This window comes from Myxozyma melibiosi, assembly GCF_037950935.1.
Source record: "Myxozyma melibiosi strain Phaff 52-87 chromosome Unknown BZA70scaffold_9, whole genome shotgun sequence".
NCBI lineage: Eukaryota > Fungi > Ascomycota > Lipomycetes > Lipomycetales > Lipomycetaceae > Myxozyma > Myxozyma melibiosi.
Window position 1 is genome coordinate 345,085 of NW_027042923.1, and position 11,101 is coordinate 356,185.

General features: G+C 50.4%; 5 protein-coding genes across 5 annotated transcripts; 3 read left to right on the top strand and 2 right to left on the bottom strand.

Moving 5' to 3' along the window:
- Positions 1-210: 210 nt before the first annotated feature.
- Positions 211-1,910, bottom strand: BZA70DRAFT_290640 (putative secretory pathway GDP dissociation inhibitor 1; the record flags this gene model as incomplete). The annotated part of the gene is made up of 6 exons (XM_064914228.1): positions 211-1,275; positions 1,336-1,458; positions 1,535-1,562; positions 1,644-1,728; positions 1,801-1,806; positions 1,880-1,910. The coding sequence occupies 6 exons, from the start codon at positions 1,908-1,910 to the stop codon at positions 211-213; spliced, it is 1,338 nt and encodes a 445-aa protein (XP_064767123.1).
- Positions 1,911-2,054: 144 nt separating this feature from the next.
- On the top strand, positions 2,055-3,358 carry BZA70DRAFT_200866 (Per1-like protein). Its single transcript, XM_064910123.1, has one exon. The coding sequence runs from the start codon at positions 2,133-2,135 to the stop codon at positions 3,114-3,116; it is 984 nt and encodes a 327-aa protein (XP_064767124.1). The 5' UTR covers positions 2,055-2,132; the 3' UTR covers positions 3,117-3,358.
- A 2,254-nt stretch (positions 3,359-5,612) lies between these two features.
- Positions 5,613-7,118, top strand: BZA70DRAFT_200868 (uncharacterized protein). The gene is made up of 2 exons (XM_064910124.1): positions 5,613-5,950; positions 6,011-7,118. Exons 1-2 carry the CDS (start codon positions 5,762-5,764, stop codon positions 6,941-6,943), a joined length of 1,122 nt encoding a protein of 373 aa, XP_064767125.1. The 5' UTR covers positions 5,613-5,761; the 3' UTR covers positions 6,944-7,118.
- BZA70DRAFT_200841 (P-loop containing nucleoside triphosphate hydrolase protein) lies at positions 7,119-8,520 on the bottom strand. Its single transcript, XM_064910122.1, has 5 exons — positions 8,215-8,520; positions 8,110-8,140; positions 8,016-8,057; positions 7,558-7,946; positions 7,119-7,495 (listed from the first exon to the last, which is right to left on the bottom strand). The coding sequence occupies exons 1-5, from the start codon at positions 8,265-8,267 to the stop codon at positions 7,294-7,296; spliced, it is 717 nt and encodes a 238-aa protein (XP_064767126.1). The 5' UTR covers positions 8,268-8,520; the 3' UTR covers positions 7,119-7,293.
- A 194-nt stretch (positions 8,521-8,714) lies between these two features.
- BZA70DRAFT_281456 (kinase-like domain-containing protein) lies at positions 8,715-11,089 on the top strand. The gene is made up of 4 exons (XM_064913122.1): positions 8,715-9,104; positions 9,175-9,309; positions 9,368-9,462; positions 9,520-11,089. Exons 1-4 carry the CDS (start codon positions 8,919-8,921, stop codon positions 10,850-10,852), a joined length of 1,749 nt encoding a protein of 582 aa, XP_064767127.1. The 5' UTR covers positions 8,715-8,918; the 3' UTR covers positions 10,853-11,089.
- The last annotated feature ends 12 nt before the right edge of the window (positions 11,090-11,101 follow it).

Sequence of the window (11,101 nt, forward strand, 5' to 3'; positions counted from 1 at the left end):
GCATGGTGGGCTCTGTGACTGATTTGAGATACATCGCGTTCGTTGAAGTTTTATTTTATACAAGCTTGTGCTGAGACAGACATAGAAGAGAGTGGATTCTAGATAGTAGCCTCACTTTATAGATTCATGTCTATAGACTACCAAATATTCCAAGGCAAAGAAAGACAGATTATATTGTGGAGACTTTAGGTACAACAAAACACAAGCATCTTACTCAAACGCGGTAAAATTCTCTTCATCATCTGCAGGACGTTGCTTGAGAACCAAAGGCTTACCCTCGATCCGCTCGTAGATATCCTTGACGTCGTCGGTCGTGGTCTCAAAGTGACTGGTCGCGTCATAACTCTTGGAGATGTAGACGTGGTCCTTGGTGCCATCGTCGATGGGCTCCAACAGATCCTCGACACCGACGAATTTCTCCAGCACAGGACCGAGCAGGTGCATCGCCGGCGTGATTTCGTTCAGCGGGTTGTCTGTCTCGCAGATGGTGGAGACGATCGCGAGATAGTGGCCCTTGGACGAGACGTTGTGGGCAGTGGACACCATCGCGATATAGATGTCGTGCTTTCTGCCGACCTGGTTCTGTGGAATCACAATCTGTAGCGAGTCGGCGTTGTCTGTGTTGGGGATCGGGCGGGTGAGAACGCAGATCACGCGGATGACCTTGCCGGTCTTGCGCACCTTGGTCGGGAAGTAAGTCGGGTCACCGATGATGATCTTTGCGCGCGCAACCTCGTCCCCGGAACGGACGCCGACAGCGACGCCGTCTTCGTAGACGATCTCATCAACGGGCTTATCGAGCATGTAGGTACCACCGTAGATTGCTGAAAGACGCGCAAATCCCTGGGGAAGCTCGCCCAAGCCGTAAAGCGGATAAAGGTAGGGCGACTTGCCGAAGCGGGCCATCGACTTGACGTACAGCAAGATGCGCTCGACGGTTTCACGCGCGGGCTTGGTGAGGTAGTCGTCGTCGAGGTAGAGAGCCATTGCGTGACCGATGAAGTCCTTGGTACCGGACTCGAGACCAAACTTGGTGTAGACCTCGTTCATGCTGTTGCGGTCGAGGTTCAAGCCCTGGTGGGTGGAAGGGTTGCCCTCTTCGTAGTTTCCAATGAACTCGAAGAAGCGCTTCATGCGGCGTTTCTCAAACAGACCCATTAGTGGGGAGCGAATGGCTTCCATTTCGTTGGAGGGCACCTTGGCGATCTTGCCGTCGCGGTAGACGAACGATCCTGAGATCTGCTTGAACTCCATGTAGCGGGTGACGTTCGTGTGCTGTCAGATCACGTTAGTTTTGTCTGTGTGTAGGTTTGAGATCCGTAGTGATGTACATACAACAAGGATATTGGTCAGCTCTCCGTTAGCCATCAAGAACTTGGGAATCAGATCAATATTCCAGTCACGATCACGGCCCAAGCTTTGACGGGGTTGCTCGCCGGGACGGTACTTCTCGTAGATCTAATGTGGGGCATACAGTTAGTAAACTGAGGGATGATTCAATCGACTGTAGAGTGATAGCAATAAGGCAAAGTACCTGAGTAAGAGACAAACTCGCGCTCTCTCTGTAGACAAAGTCAGCATGTCATTGGTTCACTGCTTGGTGATGATCACAGTCAGATGGAAGCAAATAGGATGAATCATACCCTCCGTAGTGGTCCTGTCGATCGATGTGGAGGACCTTCTTTCCTTCGACACTGAAAACACCAGACAGAATGCACTCGGTCAGGCCTATAGACAGTAATTAGACAAAGAACAGGAAGTGCGGCCAACAGCTGAAAGGGGGAGAAGGGTGGCTCATACCAGTGCCTACGTATCAAGAATCAAAAGTTAGCAGATGCACCTTCACCACAGAAGAAACCAAAACAGAAAACAAGCCTACCGAGCACAATGACATCGTACTGTTCATCCATTTTAATCCAGTCTTTAATTGATCAAGTTCGGGGCAAACGAGTCTACTTTGAAAGCGAGAGAACGTGGTGGTAGCGGAGAGGACGATTAGGAAGGTATCTGATAGACCGCCATCTCGGCGTCACTCCTCTGATCACGTGAACGACGATTAACCCGGCACCAGAACGCGTCGAACGCGGATCAGACGGCCGTTCAGCCCTGCGGAAGCGCGCACGTATTCGAGAATGAGGATGAAGGTTGATTTAGGCATCGTCCTGGTCGTGTTTGCGGTTCTGTGCGGACGAGCAGCGGCTTCGGTGGGCGACCGACTGCCAGAGTTCCGCGACTGCGTCTCGCGCTGCGTAGCTTCGGTTTGCGAGACTTCTCCGCAGCTTCCGCTGTATTTGACAGTGTTTGCCTGGACCTGTCCGCAAAACTGCGATTACGAATGCCAGCGAACGATCACGGCCGAGAGGATTGCGGCGAACAAAGAGGTGGTGCAGTTCCACGGGAAGTGGCCGTTCAAGCGGTTTCTAGGAATCCAGGAGCCGGCGTCGGTTATCTTCTCGATGCTCAACTTTGTTCCTCATTACCGCACCTACAAGTACTTTACCTCTCCTCTCAGTCCACCGATTGATGATGTGCATGCTGGGTTCTACATGAAGAAGTACTACGTGCTGGTGACGATCGTGGGCATGAACGCGTGGGTTTGGTCATCGGTGTTCCATTGCCGCGACTTCAAGCTGACCGAGCGACTGGACTACTTCTCCGCGGGAATAACAGTCATGACTGGCTTCTATTTCGCAGTTGTCAGGGTATTCCGACTGGACAGACCTGCAAAGAAGCCTCTGAGACGGTTGCTGACGATAGCGTGTGTTCTGTCGGTGCTATCGCACATCTCGTATCTCTCGTTTGTGAGATTCAGTTACACATACAACATGGCCGCGAACGTTGTCGTCGGCCTGCTGCAGAACGCTCTGTGGATCTACTTTTCGATAAAGACGTATTTCTTCTCGGAAAAGCGAGAGACAAGGGCGCTCGTGCCGCTGTTCAACGTGCTCCTGCTCAGCGCAGCCATGAGTCTCGAGCTCTTTGACTTCTCGCCGTTTCTGGATACAATCGACGCGCATTCGCTGTGGCATGCTGCTACGGTTCTCCCGTCGTTCTGGTACTATGATTGGATGAAGGCAGACGCGGCGCACGAAACAGGTGTCAAACTGAAGTTGTGAGGAGAATAATGGAGGCGCAGCTGGGGCGTTGACAGACGCGTAATCAGCTGGCGGTCTGCATATACGCTGAAATTTTCTTCAGACAACGAGGCACTGCAGATGAATTGGTTGCAGGTGTATTATTCGGATCATTGTATATTTATCTAGCCATATTCCTACTCGAGAGAGATCTCAGAGCATCTCAGAGACGTAGGATCACAGTCTTATTGCGATAGTATTGTTATGATCATTGGTTTAATCTGAGAAAGAAGATGTCGAATAAGGTTTGTGTGCGGCTGGCTGCAACTCGGTTGCGGTTCCGGTTCACAACTCCAGTTCCTCGTGCTTCTAAAAAGAGTCGACTATCGTGGGTTTGTCGACTTATCGTCCAACTATCGCGAAAGCCTTCTCCGTCGCTGTCCGTCGTGCTTGTTCTTGTCTTCTGCGTCCGTCAGATCTTCCTGGTACTTTTGTTGTTCTTCCAGTTATCGTCTACTGCCGCCAATGCACCTCATCGTCACCGCAGAGACGTCAGAGGAGATATACACCCTCGAGGTCTCCGCTTCGATGACACTGGGAGATCTCCGCGCCTACGTCGAGGCAGAGTCAAACGTGCCGGTCCAGAATCAGATCTTGTTCTACCGCGCGAACATCCTTGCAGGCGATGAACAGCCGCTGTCCGCGTTCAACATGGAGGACTACGACATGATCATGCTCCGAGTCCAGCAGCCCGCTGCGCCTCCAGCCAGCATGCCTACGATATCCGACGCAGCGGCCGATGCGCAGACCGCGATCGTCAATGACTTTGAAAAGGTCCGGTTGCAGATGCTGGGCGATCAGGCGCTCTGTGATCTCGTCAGACAGACGTATCCTGATCTGGTGAACGCGGTCAACGACCCCGCACGGTTCAAAGAGTTGCTGACGCAGATTGAAGAGTCGCGGCTAGAGGCGGAGGAAATAAAACGCAGAGAGCTTGTATGTGGTTATCAAAAGCGTGTTCCGTATTTCAATTAAAGCTAACCTGTTATCTCTTTATAGAAACGTCTGAACGATGATCCCTACAACGAAGAATCTCAGCGCAAGATCCTCGAGCTCATCCAGCAAGAAGCAGTGATGGAGAACCTGAATAACGCACTCGAGCATAATCCTGAATCGTTTGGATATGTGCATATGCTTTACGTCCCTGTCGAAGTCAACGGCCACAAGATCAAAGCCTTTGTCGATTCCGGCGCGCAGCGGACTATCATGAGTCCATCGTGTGCTGAGGCTTGTCAGTACGTACCATCTGCCCCTTTATTTTTTTGTTGCTGATTTGAACACTGAGCTGATGTTGATTTGATTAGTGTGATGTTTTTACTGGATCGGACTTTTCAGGGAGTTGCTAGAGGTGTGGGAACAGCAAAGATTCTGGGCAGAATTCACTCTGCGCCACTTAAGATTGGAAATGCCTACCTGCCTTGCAGTTTTACAGTCATGGAAGGAAAAGATGTCGATCTGCTTTTAGGACTTGATAGTATGTGTTTGTGTCTTTTTTCCAGAATGATAAGAGATCATGCTGACAGCTGACTTTGATTAGTGCTCAAACGTCATCTGGCGACCATCGATCTGAAGCGTAATGTTCTTGTCCTCGGCGACGAAGAAGTTCCATTTTTAGGTGAAGCCGATCTCCCGATTCAAGCGCGACAAAGCAATCTTTCAGAAGCCGAGATTGCCGAGCTCACGCAACGCTCCGAAGCCGAGCATCAGCGAGAACTCCAGCAGACGCAAACGCAGCTGGAGGAGCAGCAAAGGCAACAGCTGGGTATACAGCAAGCAGAGTCCTCAGAGTCGCAGTCATCACAACCACAACAATCAGGATCGGAAGGAGGCTTAGGATATGTTCAACCGAGGTCATTACCGTCAGGATCGCAGGAGGAAGCCGTAGCTCCGCGATCGATACCACAGCAGCCGATTTTGCGGCCAGATCAGCCTCTGTTCCCCGAATACACCCCTCAAGCAGCGAAACCGTCGACAGAGATATCGCAGGAAATGACCAGCACTGCTTCGCCTTCAGCTCAGGTTGTTTTCTCAGAAACGAATATCGCGCAGCTGGAGAGCTTAGGCGTGTCGCGGGAGGAAGCGATATCCGCCCTGCGAACTGCGAATGGTAACGTAGAGATCGCGGCGAGCTTATTATTCCAGTAGAACTTTTTTCTTTGTCATGCTCCTCTATTAGTTTGTGCTAGTATTTGCTAGATCCAGCATTATGTCTTTTGCTTTTTCTTCTTTTCTCCCATTCTAACAACATCGGCATGTATCTGATGTCAGTATGGAGATAACTGTGTAAGATTGCGTATCGTGAGGTTTATTTGGTTTTAGTTTATCGTCGTTTGGTCGTTCAGTGGCGCTGTTTATCTTTTGTGTCTTGCTTATTCGATTACATCTACATTGTTCATCTGCTTTTAATGTTGTTGTTGTTTGTAATAATCGACGGCATCTTCCTCGAGAGCTGATCAACGTAGACGCGTGCTGAGCCGCACAAACTCTTGAAATCTCAAACTGATTGTCGACGACCAGAAGTCACTCAGAACCGTCTCTCTTCTTAAATCAGACACGCAGTTATCTGTAATCTACATTACTGATCAAGCATAGAACACGACCGGTATACACAGCGCCCAGCACATGAGATGACGAGCGTTAATCAGACTCTCAGGTTCTACGACCTCTGTCGGCAGGCTGCAGAGCGGAAGGGAGTCCGCTGCTCGCTGGATGCGCCTCCTGCGCCTGTCTCGGGGACAGAGAGCGACAGTACATCAGTCGAGAGCGAGAAAGGACGGAAGAAGCAGGATCCGTTTACGGCTGAAGCTCGGCAGACTGTACGTCATCCACTTTGGACGGGTTTTGTCGTGTACTGACACTGACACGTATATATCTAGTATAACCACATCATCTCGCTCCAGTCGTACCTGGCCACCATCCGTCCTTCCTATCTGAACGTGTCAACCCACGGCATGCTTTCCTCATACAGCTCGAGCGCGGGATCGGCCTCTCTGCGCTCGTCAAACAGAGCGCTGACCAACGCCCAACGCGACGAGATCGACTACGAATCCCGGCTGATAATCCAGCGCTGCACGAACCGAGTACGTGATCTCGAGAACTTGGCTGCGCAGGCCGCGAAAGCGGATGCACAGATGACAGGGCCGACGTCGGTGAAGGCATCTCTCGCGAGGTTGTTCATCAAGGACGATGAGGACGCAGGAGGGCGGAAGACGCTGGCGATGCATAGAAGAGGGATGACGCAGATGCTAAACAAATTACTGAAAGAGGTCTCGGAGATGCAGACTGAGTTGCAAGAAGTGCGGTTATCGCGCGACAATGAAAAGGCAAAGAGTATGCTCAACAGCCGTGCTGCGGGGGGTACCTACGGCGGCGGCGCGTCTTCTCTAAGCGAGCAGAATGCCGGCCAACAGACGGCGATTACGATGCAGGAGCTACTTTCGGAAGAGCATCAAAAACAGGACGCCGAGCTCGGTGCGATGACCGATCCGGTCCTCCTTCAGCAATTGGAGACCGAGAACGCGGCTCTCCTCGCCGAATTTCAAGAACGGCTCGAGCAGGCTCAGCAAGCAGAGAAATCGCTCTACGAGATTGCTAGTCTGCAGGGAGAGCTGGCCGCACATCTTGCCGAGCAGGCTGAGGTCACCGAGGCACTGTACAACGACTCTGTGGATACGATGGGTGTGGTGGAGAGTGCGAATAAAGAGCTGCTGAATGCGCGACAACGAAATCGGCTGGCGAGCAAGATCATAATAGCGATGGCATTATTCTTGGCTTTTTTCTTGCTGTTTGTCGATTACGCTACAAGTTAACGGGACAGAAAAATAAAAGTCAATCTAATATTTTGGGGAGATGTACGAGCAAAGCATCGGCAAAGAAGCAAATATATTTACAAAGCAAGCAAACAAAGGAGAAAACCAAGAAAAAACACAATATATGAACCAATTTGACAAAAGAGACAAACAATAACACGTCACGCCATGATATAGAAAACTGAGAGTACATGTTCTAACCCGATACAAATCAAAACACAACACACTTGCAAAGAAAGTACACCAACAAACACGGACAAAGACTTTTTCACTCACGGAATCGTACAAGCGAGAAAAAGTAGTAAAAGAAATAAATGCTGGCTAACGCAAGATGCACACACACACACACACTAATCAGAGTAGTTGTTGTCCTGAATGCTGATGATTACTCGATGGGGCGTGAGGGAATGAGCGATGATGTAGTCACCGTTCACGAGATCGTTTTCGTCGGCGCGTTTGGCGGCTTCTTGCTCGTCTTTTGCGATACCGACTTTTATGTGTCTTTTGATTATCCGTCGCCGCGCAATGTCGCGGTCGACACGGACAAACCATCTGTGAAGGCGCTGTTAATTCCACACACTTGTTCAAGTCGTCATCAAATTTAGTAAACTTACAGCTCGTCCATCAATCCTGCGATGGCACTCCACGGCTCTTCATCTAAATGCAGGTAATTGCCCTCAATAATGAGAACTCGATCGGTGGGCAGAACCTCAATGTCATTCTCGACCGGATCCTTTTTCGCATGGTCGAACGAGGGTGCGTATATCGGACGCGAATCAGCCGTCAGAGGTTTCCGCAGCTCCTGAACGAGCGCTAGAAGCGACTGCGGATCGAATGTGAATGGTGCACCACGACGGGCAAAGGCCTCTTCCGGATTAGGCATGGCAGCGAGAGAGGCGCGCGTTAGGTGAAAGCCGTCCATTGGAATAAAAGCTGCTATCCTGGACGCTGTCGTTGTGGTTTGAAGCGCAGTCCATTGCTGATTGATCTTGTCGAGGACGACCTGGGGAGAGAGTGGTTAGCTGCACGCGACGGAGTGGACAGGTGGGCAAGATCATGGCGGTGGACTTACATTTCCAAGGGTTGTCTTTCCGCTGCCAGGGATTCCAGAGACCTAAAAAAAGTCAGCGAGTGTTGATTCTATATAAGACTGAGGAGAAACATACGGCGATCAGAATGCGCTGGTCAGGAGGAGCACTAGATGTCGAACTCGAGTTAGAGACTGCCGCAATCAGGCGATGAAGCAAAGCACAGAGGACCAGTGAGCTTACTTGTTAAGCAGATCCAGTGCATGCCCGGCAAGCTCGTCAAAAGTGGCATCCATGAGGACTGTGCAGACACCGGTGGGCAGCAATTGGGATGGAGGGATGATGCAGGAGGGGAGGAGGACTGCCGCAGACTATGGCTGCTCCTTCAAAGTGAATATGGGGCTTCTGCTGGGTAAAGCGACCAGGCCAAGACGACTCGCCGCAAGAAACAGGCAGCCTGATGACAATTGAATGATATTTCCGACAAACAACAACAATCGCGAAAGCCGGGGCGGAGTGTTTACAGAGGAAGAGCTGCTGATTCTGCTTCACTGTTCAAAGCGGTCCTCGGTCGAGCGATGCCCGGCGGGTCAGTCGTTTCGGGACGCGGGTCTTTCGTCCCCGCATCCGGACCCGCGCCGCTCCAGGTCAGACTTAGTAATTAAGCCACGATTTCAGCCACATCAGCAGCCACGCGATCTCGCACTTTGGGCCCGGCTTTTGTGTTTACAATTACTCGAATCGTCTCTTCACGCGATACCGGATCAGAGCCTTTTTCATCGTCCTTTTCTAGTTGTCGCTGGTCAGGTTATTGTCTGCGGGCTCTGCGTTTTTTGTCTGTCTGTTTCTTCTTCATCCAGACAGCCGTCGCTCTCCTCGTCGCGCTGCACCAACAACATCCGAGATCGCCGCCCGTCCTTTGTTTACATGACTCGGCCTCTGCTTAAATGACTGGCAAGCTCTGGTCGTATCTCTCCCCGCGCTCGACTGCCAGGAAGGAACAACTGCAGCAGAATACCCCGGGCACTGCTTCAAACGGCTTCATGAATAACACTCCTGTGCCCGCTACTCCGAGATCGGCGTGCACGCCGGGCAGGAAAGCCGCCCCCGAGAAGCCGATAATCGGCAACTACGTACGTCTTCACCAGTGTCCTTCTCTACTACTTGATTTCATTTTTTGCTAAACACCATCTTATATTTCAGTCACTCGGAAATCTTTTGGGTAAAGGTGCGTTTGGCGAAGTCCGTCAGGCTCTTAATCTGCGCACCGGCGAAACCGTCGCGGTCAAGCTCATCAGTCTGTCAAATGTCAAAAAAAAGGAGATCCAAAATATCATGGTACGTACTGACTCATATAACCTGGAACCTGTTGCTAATGATATACAACTACAAACAGCACGAATCAGACCTCCTTCGCAATCTAGATCATCCCAACATTGTACGATACCTAGGCTTCTTAAAGTCTGAAAATTACTTGTATATTATTCTTGAGTATGTATCTATCCAGTCTGCCTTTATACAGTGAGAACTATCTGCTAAAACAAACAGATTCTGCGAAAACGGCTCTCTCACTGCGACAAGCAAAAATTTTGGCGTATTTCCCGAGCGTTTGGTTGCGATCTTCATCTCCCAGGTCCTCCAAGGGCTGATGTACCTACACGAGCAAGGCGTCGTTCACCGCGACATCAAAGGGGCGAACATATTGACCACAAAGGAAGGGATCGTCAAACTGGCTGATTTCGGAGTCGCTACCTCTCGCACCATCGCTGCTGTCGATTCAGATTCGGCCGGGGAGGAACAGCATGAGGTTGTCGGAACCCCTTATTATATGGCTCCTGAAATCATTCAGCTTAAAGGTGCTAGTCCAAAGTCTGACATTTGGAGTGTGGGCTGTACGACGATTGAACTGGTGACCGGTCATCCTCCGTATCACCACATTGAACAAATGCCCGCACTCTACCGCGTCATCCACGATCCCCATCCTCCATTGCCGGAAGAGATATCTCCGGCTCTCCGAGATTTTCTACTCTCTTGTTTTCAAAAAGATCCTGCCTTGCGATCATCTGCGCAGGAACTTCTTAACCATCCATGGATAAGGAGCGCGCGTAACTCTGGTGACTACAGTGACGCCATAAGCACGATACAAGCTAGCAATTACAGACCGCAGAACCAACACATCAGCAGATATAGTACTTCTTCAGATGAAGAAGAGTCTGGTATTCCCCGGCATCAAACCCCTCGCAACAGCATCTCTCCCCCTACATCAGTCTCGTCGACAGCATCTCCTCGCTCTACTCCTCCTTTGAATCAATCTGTGCCTGTCTTGGGGCAGTCAAGACAGCAGTTTCATTTTAATGCTCAACAGATGAGGCAATCTGTTGATGAAAAGTATCAGCAGAGCATTGTTGAGACCAAGCTCAACAAATATTCAGAGATCCCCAGTCAAAATTCCTTATTATCAACATCTGCCGCCCCTCAGCTTCCGTTGAGCTCGTTTCGCCAAGTCTCAGAAGAGCAGCATCCTGGTTCGGAAAGGTGGGACTCGGACTTTGTTCTTCCCAGAGAAGGACTCTCTAATGCTCTGGCGACCAAACTAAGAAGGCCGACTACGTTGCTGCCGCGGACAACATCTACGCGGACACCTGCGACGAAAATCCCATTGACGCCATCTTCATCATTCACTCCGGCAACTTCAGACTCACCTATGTCATCTTCCGCGTTTGTATTGGGAAACCGGGAGAGGAGCCACACCGATGCCTTTAGACCGTCGAGATCAGCTCGCCAGTCGATGATCGAGCCCGAGACCGAGCAAGATCAAACGAACTGGGACCTAGATTTCGAAGGCGAGCTGAAAATAAACCGGCACGGGCGTCTTGTCTGATGGCTCTCATTTGTATAAATTAAGTAAATAGGCCTCGTTTCTGTGTTTATAACGCTTTGTATTCTTTTTGTATCATGCATTGCTCATGTATAGATGTTACTCGCAGAGATCTGGGATGGGTGTTTTGGTAATTTTGGGAGTTTTCTTTGTCTTGCTGCTTACTGGCGACATCATTACAGCGAGAGGTTTTTAATATACTTCTTTACACAGCATTACTACTAATTGAATACTGTAGATCCCATGTATGGC